The sequence below is a fragment of the Leuciscus leuciscus genome (genome assembly GCF_965113295.1).
Source record: "Leuciscus leuciscus genome assembly, chromosome: 12".
NCBI lineage: Eukaryota > Metazoa > Chordata > Actinopteri > Cypriniformes > Leuciscidae > Leuciscus > Leuciscus leuciscus.
The window spans coordinates 16,105,105-16,122,163 of record NC_138736.1 but is presented as its reverse complement, the minus strand read 5'-3'; the positions used below and the strand labels follow the sequence as shown (position 1 = coordinate 16,122,163).

Below are 17,059 nucleotides of genomic sequence, written 5' to 3'. Positions count from 1 at the left end.
ATGTAGTAATGGATTTTCAGATTTTTTTTTTGCTAAGTATTGGTTTTACTTGACAAACTAGCCAACTGAATGAATGAATTGTACCTCCAAATGCCATTTTGAGTGAACTTTTTAGGAGGGCATTAGATTTGTTTCTTCAGTTTGTCTCATGAGCAGCTTGCACAATAAAGTGTGATGACATAAACGCTGACGGTTATCACAATACTCTAGTACTTGGAAAACTAGCTTATTACTGGAAAAGCTGTTTAAAAAAAGTTTTACTGAAACGTTAAGTTAGTTGGATCATTACTCCCCAACACTGCCAGACAAAGTATTGATGTTTAACTGTTTGTTCTGTTCTGTATGTAAATGCACAGGATGCTGAGCTATTTTGGTTTTATTTTGTCTCTTGGCACAAGCACCACCTGCTAGCCAGAGGTCATTTTGCTTGGTAAATATTGTATAAGGGCCATTGAACACTGCTAGTTGTAGCTCTACCTGTACTTGTTAAGTATCCTGTGTACTTTCTATGGTTAGATTGGAATGGAGACGGATTATACCAAACCTGAATAAGCCTTTTATTTTAGCTGCTCAGCTGACAGCAGTTTAGAAAGCTCAGGGCTTTTGGATTTGGTGTGTCATGCTTAATATCTGATCAAAGCTCTGTGTCCAGTATAAGTATCAGTGTTACCACATAAGGTGAAACATGGTGAGTGATCAAGAAGTAACAGGGCAGGCATTAGGAGTAGACCAAATGTACGTTGTCACGGTGAGGAAGTCTGTCCTCAGTGAAGAATGTTCTAGGAAATTGCTTTAATAAGCTCATTACAGAAATCCCACTGCATTCTGTACACATGCCTGCTTCTCCGGAGCTGCACACAGGATGCCAGCTTCTGAGAGATGTGTGTGTGTCCTGAAGCAGCTGGGACAGTGGCAAGCGGACAGTCTCCTGCTGGCATAATCAGCAATTGTGCTGATGAAGAAAAGCCTATTCGGTATCTTTGTGAACACACAAACACAGAGCAGATGAACTTAGCCTCACAAAATGCTTAGCTGCTGACATCATTTCCTCCCGGCCCTCAGCTGACTGGAAAAAAGAAGGGTAGGAGTAGAATGTTTTATACTGTGCTGGTGTCTCCGCCCTGGCTGTTACTTTGACTGCTCTTTCTCAGTTGCTTTGGGTAGAGGGTAATTCTTAACAACTTTGGTTTACATGCTTCCATGTAGTTACTGTAGTGGCCCTATAAATCTTAATGTCTCGCTTATGTGAGCTGTTCTTTATGATGCTGGCTGCTATTTTATATGAGCCAAATGGCTTCCTTGTGTAGTGTTTCCCACAGGATTTTGTGAAACTGTGGTAGGTGCACCTCGGTCCCTAGGGTATGCAGAAGAAAATTACCCTAAATTTCTCCCCCCCGTCTGAAGAATTTTGTACACTTCAAAGTTAAATTCATCTATCTTGTGCACTTTGAGAGTTCAAAAGTAAGAGATCCAACCCATGTTCAGTGTGCAAATTGAACAAAGAAAAAGTATGTGCGTTGACTTGAATCTGGACTCAGTTGTGACACAATGTCTGTCTACAGTACACTACATAATACTACTGCTACTACTAATAATAACGTTATAATACTATTCCTATGATAGTAAGAGCCATAAAACAAATGAGCTGAAAAATAAATGAAACATTTTGTCCTAATTTCTATCCATGCAAGAGATAAACCCTGTGAGCTTTTATTTTGACGGAAACTGCAGTCGAGCTTTTATTTTGGCGGAAAACAAGTTTACAAACGCTACTCATTACAAATCTAGTGAAATGCTGTAATCGTGAACTATGCAAATGTGAAAAGTAAGGGATAATCCACGGCTAGCCATGCATTAAAGGATTTTAATGCACGACGTAGAGGCGAAGGGTTGCCTCTACGAAGTGCATTAAAATTCTTTAATGCATGGCTAGCCGTGAATTATCCCGTTTATACCTTGGTTATTTGCCAAGTTAAAAACAAGTTAAAGCTTTAACTGATGTTTACAGTGTAATTTTTGAACAGACGTGTAAAAATTACGGTTATTTTCTTAAGGTTAGTTCTAGCACTCCGTCCGCTTTAAATAAAGTAGAGCCATCGGATTGCTTTTATTTGAATGAATTATCACATTTATTTAAATTCATTATTAAAAGAGAGAGACAAGAGAACTTAAAGAAGGAACAGAGAGAGAGAGAGAGAGAGATGCGTGCGCGAGTTACCTGTGTGCGTCTCTTCTTTAAAGTCTAGCAGCTACAGTCCCCTCTAGTGTTGTCAAAAGACCCGGTACTTCGGTACCAAGTCGGTACTCATTTTTTTTAAACGTCACGGTACCAGGTTTTCTCAAACCCGGTACTTAATGCGCGTGCATGCCCGAAGCGCGTGCAGTTGCGTCCTCTTCATAAAAGCGCTGATGGCGATCGGCGGTGCTGCTGCTAATGTGGTGCTGATGTTTTTGCGCGTGCAGATACGTTATTTCAAATGGCGCGCGGCAAGCGCGCTCATAATAGAAGCGGCGCGCTCGCTTTTCCATGTGCGTTCATGGATGCATAGCAACGACAGACGCCACGGGAGTACAAACGCTTGTGCGAACTGCGCTCTCCATGACGACGAGGAAGTGTGACATAGGCCTATTAATTGATTTCTAGCCCTTGCATTAGCTTTACTACTAGATATATTTATGGAGATGAGAAATAAAAAGCCGTCATTAATATCAGTCCGTCATAAAAGCAGTTCTAGTCTTATTCTTGGCTGGATAACTCTTAGCAGGTTTAAAAAGCCCTTTTAGAGTTAAATATGAATACAGTTTTGGATTAAATAAAAGTATAGTCAAGTCAAATAAAACATTTTATCTCCTGTATAGTTTGGTAATGCTACAATAAGATACCCTTCATTAACATCACTTAATGTGTTATCTAACATAACACATTGAGTGAACAATATATTTTTACAACATTAATTAATGTTTGTGAATGTTATTTAATACAAAACACTTGATTGGTCATGTTTGTTCACTTCATTCATTGTGCATTAAATAATGTTAACAGAAATAATGTTAACTTTTGATTTTAAAAATGTATTTTTAAATTAACCCCTAAAGGAGAATAATTGCGACAGTATATCTATTGTTTTTTTTGTTAGGTCATTTTATCTAATGTTATCTAACAAATGGAATCTTATTGTAAAGTGTTTTTAATACTACAGTTTCCATCTTTGTGATATACACTTTAATATTATGTAAATTTAATCTAAATTAAGCTTTGGTACCGAAATTGGTACCGAGAACCGTGGATTTTCACTGGTATCGGTACCGAATACTGAAATTTTGGTACCGTGACAACACTAGTCCCCTCGTTGCTTAAGCATATAGCTAACTTAATGATTCTTTAATGGATTTATTAAAATTATTTATGAATGACAGGCAACACTGACAGTGACAAGGCAATCTTTATTTGAACTAATCATGTCATTTATTTATTGTTAATTCTTTCTGCCGCTTTTTGTCATTCAACGTCTTCTATTTCATCTTGTGCCTGGGCCCATTTCTCAAAATTGCCATATTCACCATACAAATTAAACGATATGCAAAAATCATCCATTTAGCCTACCTAAATAAACGTTTTCATATGTGTCTCTCACTCTGCTTGCAAGTGTAACTGTGTTACTATGGTTACCAATGTTTATAGTAGCGGATTAATTTCGAACTGTAATCAAACTGACTGGAACTACCTGTGCATTAAAGGGTTTTACTGCACACCTTCCAGCCAATCAGAATCGAGTATTTAAACAGTCCATGGTATAATAATGCTTAACTGCGTTCCCAAATGCACCCTAAACTCATCACATGCACAGATGGAGTTCACTGCATTCATTCACTGTGAACTTCATCTTTTTTTTTAAGCTGATCACGTGCTGATTGCGTGAGTAATGTGCGCACTTCTCTTTGCTCAACGCAGTTTGTTTTACATCAATGGCGCAATACACGACATTAAAGAGCTTTTAAGTTATTATGAAAAGTTTAAATATATTTTCGGTTCGCTACAGTTTATTTAATAAATGGGAAGCACTGAAATCTATTTGTAGCGGTCAATGTTGATATTGTGGCGAGCTGACACAGATAATTCAGTGTATGGGAAACGCATGTGAGAAATGCAAAATTGAATCGTGCTTTCAGCAGGTAGTGGGGAAGTGGTATATTATGGGTTATCGCTTTATTACTGACCTGTTTTTTTTTTGTTTTGTTTTTTTGTCAGTTTTAATGCTTTCTGTTAGATTTGGGTAGAAATATAGTCTTTAGAAATTTGCTCTTAATGAAAAACAGTGTAATTATCTTGTTTAACTTTTTGGGTTTTCTTTAGTGATGCACTGAAGTTTCAGAAACTTGGAGAGCTTAAAGCCCCGATATACAGTACTTCAAGCGAAATCGAAGAACAAACTAATGTGACATAATTTTGAAAAAAAATCCAAATGCGACCTCTGAAGGATTCAGCCTTCAAAACGAGACCGTTTCTGAACTGTATTTTGGTGTTTTAATCAGCCATTCAAATTTTTGTATTCGCAATGGCATTCCTCGCAGCACTGAATACTTAAATACTTAGATTTAATTGGCTATTTATTTTCAAACTTACTCACTTTTACTTTTTAATCTGGACTACAACATGCCCTAGATATTGTTTGGTAACACTTTACATTAACATTAGTTAACATTAACTGACAATGATTTAAAAAAAATTTTTTAGTTAATTTCAGCATTTCATATTAAAATGAAAAGTAGTAACTGTATTATTTAATAGACTTGAGCTAACATGAACTAACATTTGTATTTTCTTTTTAACTAATGTTAACAAAGAATAACTTCTGTAACAAATGTAACTATTGCTCATTGTTAAGTAAGGGTATGTACATCCAGCCGGTTGTTATTTCCGCCACATAAATAAATATGGGTTTGATAAATATTAAAATCTGTTTGTTAACATGTTTGTAATCCAAACAGTGTACAAAACAACATATAGCGCTGCTGACTTCAGTAATGCGCACGTGTTATCCGTTTTCAGCGGTTGGTATAGACCTTATGTAGCCCCGCCCCTTTTCAGCGCTGCACTCGTTGTCTTTTGACTTCCGGTCTGTATTTTCACAGCGATTTTGCGTGTTTATTAATGAACGGCTCATTTTAAAATCTTTCCGGTCGACTGACATTTGTTAAGACATCTGCTTTAAACATTACAGTCCTCATGATAACTTTTGTTAACTTTACATCAAGTAAATCCACTTCAAAAGCTAATTACTCCTGGACAGCAATGCCATAGAAATATACAGAGCGACCGCAAAAACGGAAGTTCAAAGACAATATTCTAAAGATGGCGGCGCCCTCGTTTCTCTGGCGCATAAGGTCTATAGGGGAATAACATACTGCTGGATGGCGCAATTGACCAATCAGAATCAAGTATTCCACATTAACTAATGAGACTTTATTGTAAAGGGTTACCTGTTGTTTAGCCTATAATTCTTTTGCACTTTAATCTGTTTGAAACAGATTATTACTTTAATCTGTTTAATGTAGGCTATACATTTGTTTATTTAAATGTTTAGTTCTTTTTGTTATAAGAAAAATTATGAAACCTATTATAGTATGAAAACACTTTTTTGTAACTTATTTCAATATTGTGATATCGTATGTCATGACAAAAGCTTCAGCAATTATCGCAACATGAAAAGCCACCCATTTAGCGGCCTTTATGCCGGCTATAAACAGATTCTGAGTTCTTAAAGATTGTGGTTGTGCAAGTCCTGCGGGATTGTTTGTGTGTTGTCTCTCGGAGCACTGTGTGTTTGTTTACTATAAAAGCATTTACACCCAGTAAATTAATTTCTGTGAAGCTCTTCCAGATGTAGCCTAATTAACTCCTCCAATGTTTACATGAACTCCGACCCCTTTTGTAAACAGACCCCATCACTGGAACATCGCTACTTTTTCTTTTACTGTAACGTTGTAAAAAGTTTTCTTCATAAAAGCACCTGTACTAAAATATCAAAAGCTAATGCTTTTGATGTCTTTTAATTGTCATTTCATCCATAGACATACCAGTGCCTGGGGTTATAATATGTGATTTAATATTCCATAATGTAGTTTTATTGTAAAAGGGTTTTTGAAAAGAACCAGATCTAAAAATTAGAAATAGAAGTTGTTGCAGAAATTGTCCTTGATTGACTAGAAAAATTTGAATAATGTTATTATGCGTCTAAACAGCATGCCATACTGGTTAGACAATGTAGGTGTGTTGTGGGAATGTGTTCAGCGGCGTCAGCCGTTTTGCTTTGCAGCTACCAAATCAGTTTTATTTCATTGTGTGCTCAACCATCAAATGTTGAATAAAAGGAGCAAGATCTGTTTGCGCATACCAGTCACTGTTATCAGGACTAGACTAAACCCATTGAGCAGAAACGTGTAGATGTTATCTGTTAGTTTTGTGTTGGGAATATGATGCACCGCAAATGAGTGTAATGTGCATCTTCACTGTGGCTGTTAATGGTATCTTATCTTTCTTGAATGTTATCAGCTTGCCATGGCATTTTTCTTAAGGGTTCATGCGTGTCTTTACGTGTGTTTTGACAGGTTACCTGAGTAGTATTAAGTGTATTTTAGGTATTTTAGGCAAAAAAAGCCTAACATGCTTTTGCAAAAGTTTAATTTTAAGTTTTGTTTTCAGTTGTTATTCAGGAACAATCATCTATCTCAGTTTCCTTGTATTACGTAAACACACAGAGCTCTTGGCATCTGTTGTTAATGATGATCCCAAAAACTTGCTCCGGTCAACTAACTGAATGTTGAGATTCATCGGCTGCCTGGTTTTGAAATAAGGTTTAAGCCACCAGACGGCTATTGCAGTAAAGACTCTCTAAAGCAGCCTTTCAACATGATGAAAGTCAACAATTTATTATTTAAAATTGTCACGAACAGTTCTTCGTCCAGTCCAATAAAGTAACTATATAATTCAACTAATTTGATCACAGATGCGCATTTATCGGCTATTTGAAATCTCATTGGATGTGCCACTAACTTTCTGTTATGTGGTGGAATATTTTCAATATGCTGTGCACAGGCCCTATGGTAATAACCAAACAGTATTGGCCCTTTCCCAAATGGCTCACTACATGTGCTCTGTGAAGTGTTTTTTTTCTTCTGCGATCAACCAACAAATTAAAATGTATTAGACCAAACCACCTCTTATCAAGTAACATTTAGTTGACTCCTATGGGGCAGCTCTAGTTTTTGGTACTTTTTGTTTGTTCAGAACGCTAAACTGAATCCTTCTCCAAAGCACAATAGGTTGTTGGCAATGTTAGCCATTTGAGTGTGCATAGATCTGCACATATCCGGGTACCTTAGAGATGCTCATTTCAGCATATGATTTAGGGAAAACTAATTCTAATTTCAAACATATTTCACTAGATATTTTGGAATATTCTTAGAACAATTGTTGTTGTGGGAATGTGCATCACAGTTCCTATCAAATTGTAAAGTGAGACTCATTTGGCTGACTATCTGCTTGCTGAGCAAACTGAGCAAATACTCTAGTGTGTTTTGAATGGAGAGTGTAAAAAAAAAACCCGGCTGGAAAGTGTGTGTTTGTATTTGCACAAGGAGGTTGAGGTATTTCTGGTATGACTTAGAGGCAGCAGAGTCTTAGATTATAAGAGAGTGAAACAGCTGGTGCACACTGCCAAAGAGAGTGTGTGGGAAAACGCCTTTTATTTTTGTGAGTCATTAAGTAAATTACCTTTTATTCCTATGACCTCTCAGCTCTCATGTGACAGACTGCAGCATTTTTGGGAAGCTCAGATGATTCATGTCAGTCGAGTGTCTCTTCCTCATTTGGTTTAAGAGTCTTTGTGCTAATTTCAATTGAGACTGATACTCTTCATCACTCACCTTGATTCATCATCGCTACTGTTGAGGTCTGAAATGTGAGCTCTCAGAACTCTTGAGGCAGTGCAGATGTGTTGTATACCTACAGCAGTGTGAAAGGCCTGCAGGCAGGGCGAGAAGAACTCCTCAGTGAATGACGAGAAGGATTCTCATTCTCTTCTCCGGTCACATTCTGTTCTGCTGGTCTGTCTCAGGTTCCTTAACATGGTTTATGTGGCTTTCCCTGCCACGCAATAGTTTCTTCTATCCCGTACAGTATCAGTGATGTCACATCCTGTTCAAAAGTGGTTTTCCAGTCTTTTTGTAATGGTTTCATTACTGTGAACTTGCTGTTTTCAGCCTTTCATCAACTTTTCCACTGAGTCAGTTCTTCTCATCTTGGCAGTGTTTTAATGTGTTTTCAGACAGCAGGAATCAATTTCAACCTTTAAACTTGCTGTTCCACATGAAATTTATGAACCGTACTATTGCTATGCGTACTAGTATGTGTACTAGTGTTTCTATGCCCAATTCTGTTTTGTAATACAATTTTATCTTGTTTATGTGTGTAAATATATTACCGTCAGTTATTGAGTTACCACACCCTCATCATTACCAGGGCTGCTGTATCAAATCAATTTAATTTCTAGTAGATTTAAATCTGGAATTACATTATCTAATATGCATATCTTTTCATTTCTGGGTAAAGAACGTCACTCCAACTACTCAATGTACAGCAAATCATTTACTACAGTGACATTCTATAAAAATGGTTAAGCAGCATTAAAGGAACGGTTTACAAAAAATGAAAATTGTTGTCATTTGTTCACATGCATGTCGTTCCAAACTTGTGACTTTATTTCTTCTGTGGAACATAAAACGATATTTTGGACATAAAACAGATTTGGTGCACATTGACTTTCTCAAAACATCTTTTGTTTCACTGAAGAAAGTCTTGTAGTTGAAATGATATGAGTAAATGTCAACAATTTATTTAATTTTCTAATTATTGCTTTCACGCCACTTTTTCCCACTACCCTCACTCCCACATAAACTTTCCTCATACAGCTTATTTTTAAATTGCAAATGGTCGCACCTATTATGAAAATTGTAGTCATAAATGCTTTGACATCTGAAAATGTAGAATCGTTGACAAAAAAATATTTTAAATGAGGTCTTCTGTCTTCCACCGTGTAAGATGTGCAGTCTGTCTCACTCAGTTTCTGTCTCTGTTTCTCTCACAGATCAGGTCGAGATCCAGCCTGTTGACTCCAAACTGACACGTGTGTCTCAACTTCAGCTGCCTGGCTCAAGGGAGCAGCTTGCAGAGAGTTCACCACCATGTCTTAACACCTCGCGCTCCCCTCTGAAAACCCTGTCCCCCTTTCCCTCTCTCTCCCCTCCCTCCCCCTCCTCCTCTTCCTTCCCTGCCCTCCCTGTAGAAGCTTCCCAGTCCTTTGGAAACCACAGTGCCTCCTCTGGAGAAATGAGCCTGCAGCAGCAAGGGTCCGAGAGGGACCTTCCCTCTGCCGCCTCATCTGTCAGTTTGCCCTCTGTACGGAAGACGCCTAAAAAACGCCGCATCTCGTTGCGCTCACTGTTCCGTCGTCGCTGTGGGGAGCCCAAATCTCGTAAATCACGGGCACTAGCCGCTGGAGTGGATGGCATCGCTAGTGTGGAGAGCGTGCACTCAGAAATGTGCCAGCAGCAGGACCACGCCTCTGCACTTTCTGCACCCGGTGTGGCCTCCACCTCATCTTCATCTTCCTCATCCTCAGCCTCCACCTCTGAGCAGCTGGAGTGCCCGTTGTGCCTGCTGCGTCACACCAGAGACCGTTTCCCTGACATCATGACATGCCACCACCGCTCATGTGCCGACTGCCTTCGACAGTATCTACGCATCGAGATATCTGAGAGCAGGGTCAACATCAGCTGCCCAGAGTGCTCAGAGCGCTTCAACCCCCATGACATCCGCATGATACTCAATGACCGTGTGCTCATGGAGAAGTATGAGGAGTTCATGCTGCGCCGCTGGCTGGTGGCAGACCCTGACTGCCGCTGGTGCCCTGCTCCGGACTGCGGGTAAGTGCACATTTAGACAAAAAATGCAAAGAACAACGTTTCTTTGAAATGGAAATCTTTTTGAACATTATAAATGTCTGAAACTTTTAATCCAGTGTGACCTTGTTTTTAATAAAAGTATTCATTTCGTTCAAAAAATATCTTACTGACCAAAAACTTTTGAATGGTAGTGTATGCAGACTTTCTGCAAACAAGCTCAGACATGCATGAAATCAGTGCCAGGTAAAAAACAAATATAGGTCAACAGCAGTGCTCTTTTAGATACTATTATAGTTTTTATTAATACTTTGCATTTTTGCTTTTAAATGTTCCATTGTATAAAAAAAAAAAAAATCTTGGCTGGATTCTTTCAACTGTCTACGTTTTGATTCCGGCTAACATTAATCAGTTTGGGCGACTGCACATAATCTACCTGAGGGAAGATGTGATCAAAAAGGGAAGTCGTCTTTTACTAGGCTAGGCTACTGTAAGTTAATGTTAAATAGAGAAAAACATTTTCATTAAAGTAACTTGTAGCGTATTCTTGGATGCGTTATTGAAACAAAAAATAACCAATAAAGTCTCAAGCATTAAAAAGCAGCCCATACTAATCATCTAAGTTCTGTTTATCTGGAAAGTATGCACTTTTAATTTATTCATACATGGTTGCAACAACATATAGGCCTAGTTCAAAAAAGTGCCATTGTCTAAATGCGTCCAGTTATTGTGCTTTTAAATAATATGCCATGTCATCTATGGATCTTCCTGACAGACAGGAAAAAAAAAAACTTTTAAGCTTATCGTTTTGAATAGAGGTTGATGATATTTACAATAATATCCGTTGGTGTAGCTATAGCCTATATTGAAAATGGGTAAAATTCAATAATTTTTAGACACTATTCAATAATTTAACCATATAGGGCCTTTAAAATGAAGATTAGGCCTACAAAAGAAAAGTTTATTTAGATTGAGTATATAGAAGGTTATTGAGATACTTTTACAGTTACAGGGACACACTTTGGAAAAATAGCCTAGGCTACTATTTGTGGCACTCAGGAATGTTTAATTGTTTATAGAAAAAAAAAAGATACATTTCTAGTTTCAACATTATTTGTTCTTCAGAAAATGTGCAACCATTGAAAATGATTGCTGATGTGTTACTCATGGGCCTTCGAAATTAAGAAACCAAAAGAAAAGTTTAAGAATTAGAATCTAAAAGGATATTAAGATTTCTTTAATTTGAGGTACAGGCTGCAGGCATAGCCTACAAACTTTGGTCAAAAAACAAAAGTAGACTAGTGCTTTTACCCATTTTCCCCCTGCAATCTGACTCCAAATCTCAGGTGTACCCTTGTTGTACCCTTTATACATCTTTTATACACATACTTAACTGCAGACACTGCAATGACATGTACTATGTACAGAACAAATATTTTGATTGTTCCTTATTCTTTCCCTTATTTTCCTGTAAAGAACCACGATTGTCCCTTATTTTCCTTTCCAGAAGTTGGCAACCCTATTCTTGCTCGAATAATATGATCAACATTAAAAACACTGCATTTTGCCTGCATTTTGATCGCAGATTTAGTCGCACAAACAGCGCAAGCGGCTCGTGATAGAACACAGACCGACTGAATGAATGACACTTAAAAAATCTCAGATGAAGATCACTGATCTCCAGCTTACTTGTCTGTGTTTTCAGATCATCCGCGCTTCTTCAGCAGCGTAGAGAGAGCGCGTGCGCAAGCGCATGGTTGCCAGATACTATTGAAAAGACCGGGTAGAAAACGTGTTCTATTAACAGAAAAGCTCTGACTGGGGGTTTAGATTATTGAAATCTGGCAACCGTAAGCATGAACTAGAGTAAAAAACAGTCTGTAATGTTGTCTCCTCCTTTATTCGACAAAAATAAGTGGTTTTGGTCAAGGTTTTTTTTTAAACACATTTCAGTCTCGTCTATTTTTCGTCAACGATATTGCATGTGTTGATATAGTCACAGTTATCGTTTAATGACGTGGGTGTCTCATCTTCTTGTCTTAGTCAGGGAAAAAAGGTCGTCAACGAACGGTTTTCGTTAACAATTTTAACACTGTTTTGGCTTTAAATATTGCGATAAGTATTAGGACTGCACATGTGCATTGGCTGCTCTAGACTGAAAAATAAGCTTTTTTTAATGCTTTTTGAACATATTAAACTACATTTATAATACAGTTGTTGTCAGATTTCATTGGTGATTTCAAATATGAAATTGAATTGTAAGCTTGGTGAACAGCTTTGGAGATTTTGATACTCCCCATTCAAAGATGGGAGCTGCACTTGCATGACTGAAATAGCTGCCTGAGAGGCGTTTCAAAGATGGCTGCCGAGTGAAATGACTTGCCTGAAAAGGGACTTTGACAATGCTGCTAACATCCTGTTGCTATAGCAGCAAGATAGGAGTTGGGGTTTTCATGACTTTTTTTTTTTTGTCCCTTGTTAGGTCTAAATCGCTGCTTTGGTTTTTAACTGCATGGCTGTGATGTTGCCACAGCTGCCTTTGTGTTGCCACAGCTGCCATGTCTGCATGTTGTGTGTATTTGCTTATTTGTGGTCTGTTTGTTTTGACGTGCGAGTGTAGAGGTCATTTTGTGTGTGTGTGTGTAAGCATATATAAACAGTAGGGGTGTAACGATACACAAAACTGACGGTTCGGTACGTCCCACGGTTTTGACGTCTCGGTTCGGTTCGGTTCATTTAGGTGGAGTGGGGGGTTTAGAAAACTAAAATTGCTTGTTTTTTTGTTAAACAGTGCTTTAATGAACAAATTGTGTCCTTGTCTTTAAATTAATTCAATTACAAGTAAACGTTTCGCAAGGATAAAAAAAATCATCTGCTAATGCTGTAAACTATATAGGAGCCCTTACTTGCACATTACTATAACATTAAAGCGTAACAACAGAGCCTAGACTTTTAGCCTAAATTCAGTTGCTATTTATTTTTAGATATAATAATAATAATCAACACTCAAGTAACAAATTGTATGAAAACATGTAAACTGCACATAAGGCAGTTTTTACATTAACATTTTTACTCTAATTTATTATTGAAATATAATAATTTACACAGTTGCTGTCATTTTCATGACAGATATTTTAAACATACATTAAATAATCAAGATGTCATTAACAGGTTAAGTAAAATATAATATATAGGCTAATATAGTGCATTTATTTAGTGAAAGAGTTCATTTCCTTAGCAAACCAACAAGCTGTGGACACTGAATGACTTGCCTGAGGTAAATAAAGCTATGTGAAAAACTAAGCGTTTTATTGACGTATTTCCGCTGTTGAAACACTGACTGAGCGATTACACGAGTTATGATGCCTTTCAGTAAGTATACTGTATCTTTCAACATACCTTCAGGTGTCCATTCATGTTTATTCTGTAACTGAGGAAGAGAATCGCGTTTACTCGCGCTCCGCGCTGCCGCTTTAAATGAGGAGTCACGCCACATCAAAGAGCGCCAAAACGACATTTAATGTTTGAATTTCGTGATCAAATAGACAGAATTTGAAAGATTACACCTGGCTTATTATCGAATGTAACAAAACACTGAGCTTATTGCGATTAAATGTGGTTAATGGTGGTTAGGCAACGCTGTATTCGTTGTGTACACATAAGACATGAGGTGAGGTCCAATGAGCCGGGACAGCAGGGGGCGGGGCGGGCGTGTTCAGTACGCCATGAGAGTATCGCGATTCGTTTCGTATCGTGGGTGGTGTATCGCGGTTTTTCGGTTCGGTTCGAATATCGTTACACCCCTAATAAACAGCCTCTTACCTAAATTGACTTTAGAAGTGTCAATATGTATGTTTACATGCAGTTATAATCAAGCTAAGCTACACCAGGTTTCACATAGTCGAGCTACATTCTTAATCTTTCTGTCAAAGTATACATGAATGTAAACTACCATTCAAATGTTTGGGCTCAGTAAGAATTTTTTTAAATGTTTTTGAAAAGTTTTATGCTCATCAAGACTTGCAAGTATTTGATAAATACATAATCAGTAATATTGTTTGTTGTTGTTATTATTATTATTATTATTATTATTAATTACAATTTAAAATAGTGTTTTTTTTTTTTTTTGAATTTATTTTAAAATGTAATTTATCCTTATGACAGTTTGAATTTTCAAGCAGCCATTACTCCAGTCTTCAGTGTCACATGATCCTTCATAAATATGCTGATTTGCTGCTCAAAAAAATATTTCTTATCAATGTTGAAAACAGAGTTGTGCTGCTTAATATTTTTGTAGAAATCGTGATAATTTTTTATCATCACTTTGAATAGAAAGTTCAAAATAAGTGTTAACCCCAACATTTTTAACAGTAGTGTAAATGTTCTTATTAAAAAGGCCCCAGAGACTTTTACAATGAGCACTGTGATATTGGGCAGGGATTCAGCTTTTCTCTTTTTTTTGATCGGCTTGCACTCTGAGCCAGATCTGTCTGGGACGTCATCTTGAAGTTAACACAAGCCAAAGGCACAGTATTGTATTGTGATCAGCGCTTTTGAAGGCCTGACACTGGTGACACTGTCACTTTGAATGGAGTCTTTATCAGGCCAGTGGAGAGCCTGGCAGCATTTCTTGTCATGCTAAGCTCTCAGATCTGCATCCAGCTGTGCCCTGTGTTTGAATAACACAACATTTTGAGCTGCCTTTTTCTCTTGTCCTTTTTGATAATCGTTTACACTTGTTTATTTTCTCAGTAGGTACTATTAACCTGTCATTTTAGAGCAGAGGTCTTCAACCCTGCTCCTGGCTACCCACTGTCCTGCAACGTTTATTTCCAGCCCTAGTTAAACACACCTGAAGCTGCTAATCAAGCTCTTCAGGATCACTTGAAAATTCAGAGGCAGGTGTGCTGAAGCAGTTTGGAAAAACTTTGCAGGACAGTGGGTCCCCAGGAGCAGGGTTAAAGACCTCTGCTTTAGAGGATGTCTGTTGTGTCTGGCAAAGAGCTCTTCCAGTTAGATAAATTAGGTACTTTTTCTAGGTATTTTTTTTTAAACGTGCCAAAGCACCATCAAGAATGGAGGAAACAAGAACTAGTCAATGTGTCATGGCATGTTGCAGTTATATATTGTGGTATGCTTTGAGGGGTGATCAGAGAGAGATTTTCCAACGATACGGTTCCGGTTCAGGTTCCTGGACTTTGTGCGTTATTGATCTGTTCTGCGTATCTCCGCTGCAGAAAAGGGGATTCCTGGCCAGAACATTGCTCTTTATATCTAAATATATAAAACTGTGCGTGCAAGAGAGGTAAGCTGCCGATAAGCTGTGAACAGCAAAACAGAAGTGCCACACTGCCTGCACAAACACCGGGATGCACACTGTTTGATTTTTAGATTCCTTATAGTCATGTAAACAACACATAGCAGCATTACGTCACTGTTTGTTCCTCAAGTCTGTGGAAATATGCGGCCAGTTCGCAACAGGCTCCATTTTGCCTGGCCGAGAACCGGTTCTGGCTCAAGAACGCGAACTATTCTGGTGGAAAAGAGCTACAAGAGAACTCGGGTGACCCCCAGGTTATAAAACCCTGCTTTAGATAACAGTATTAAAGCAAGCGACCTTTATATTTAATTAAAGGAATGTTGAATGCTTTAAGCAAACATTTTGCAAAAAGTATTTTGGGTTTTAAAAAATAAACTAGGCTATATAGCCTTACTTTTCAGACACTTTGTGGTTGTCAGACATTTAGTATAGCATATTCATAGTTAATGTGAATAGCAGATGGATTGAGTTGCATTGATTCTGCATTGTTGCACTACAGGGCTGGCTAAGGTTAGGTAAGGTTAAAGTCTTGGAAGACATGTTTAACATTTTTCACATTTTCTGTTTAGTGGAAAGGCTTTATGCCATGTTTCATGCTGTGACTTTTGTTCTTGTTCTATCACTATCCTTATTTTGACATTACTGTTTTTTTTGTTAGGGTTGACTGTAGATCAGGCAGGGGGTGTCTTATGTCTCCAGCATTGTGTTTACTCTTACACTCTCAGACTCCTCTAGAAATATGGCAAACTCTAATGACAAAGGCCACATTGTTTGTGGAAACAGATGTCATGGTGTTTCTCAGGCTGAAAACCGACAGTTCACCAAATGGCATCTGGTTTGCACCAAGAAGTTGTAGCTTCTTTTGTATCAAATTAAATTGTGTAATTATGTCAGTCCACATGCAAACATAAGACTCTTTCATGAGGTTTTGAGATCATGTCGTCTTTGTTGCTGGAATAAACTGACTGATCCTGTTGCACACATTCAAGCTTCTCAGCTTCTAGTGCTTTATCACATTACAAGGACTGTTGTAGGCTCTTATGCAACTTTCTGTCTAGCAAACACATCAGTTAGCATAGGGATCCTGTCACTGTTTTCTCTCAGATCACTCCATCTGCCCCCTTGTGACTTTCCAACAACCATTATCCTTGCAGACAAGCACAGCTTCCAGCATCATTTAATAAGTTCTCATTAATAGAGATCGGGTCACAATGGCCATTGCCAGCGGTAATTGATGATGCCATCAGTTTGAATTAGCTGGGCTGTTAATCTAGATGGGTCAAAAAGACTCCATGCTGTTACCAGATAGCTGCAGTTATGTAACATGGCATATTTGTTTTGGATAATAAACAAACACGAATGATTAGTTTCCTAATTATTAGTTTACTGTTATCGTACTAATGTTGATCTTGATTTTTCTTGCTAGATGGGTGCCCTCAGATATGTATGAGCTAATGCATCTTTTCTAGTATGTTCGTGTATAGCTGTGAAAGTATTTGTCTGTTTGATTTGACAGGTATGCAGTCATTGCCTTCGGTTGTGCCAGCTGTCCAAAGATCACGTGTGGTCGTGAGGGCTGCGGAACGGAGTTCTGTTACCACTGTAAACAGCTGTGGCATCCAAATCAGACCTGTGACGCCGCCCGACAGCAGAGAGCTCAGAGCCTCCGTCTGAGACCCTTCAGATCATCGTCACTCAGCTACAGCCAGGAGAGCGGCGCTGCTAGTAAGCCCACAAAACGCACACTAACACAGTGCAGACCCATGGCCACTTGACATC

At 38.1% G+C, this 17,059-nt stretch overlaps 1 protein-coding gene across 2 annotated transcripts in view; it reads left to right on the top strand.

The window, feature by feature from the left end:
* Positions 1 to 17,059, top strand: part of rnf19a (ring finger protein 19A, RBR E3 ubiquitin protein ligase) — a 36,224-nt gene that overhangs the window by 7,089 nt on the left and 12,076 nt on the right. For both annotated transcript variants that reach the window (XM_082186121.1, XM_082186120.1), the window contains exons 2-3: positions 9,147 to 9,984; positions 16,797 to 17,005. In XM_082186121.1, coding sequence (XP_082042247.1) covers positions 9,147 to 9,984; positions 16,797 to 17,005 — 1,047 coding nt within the window. The remainder of the gene's footprint in view (positions 1 to 9,146; positions 9,985 to 16,796; positions 17,006 to 17,059) is intronic.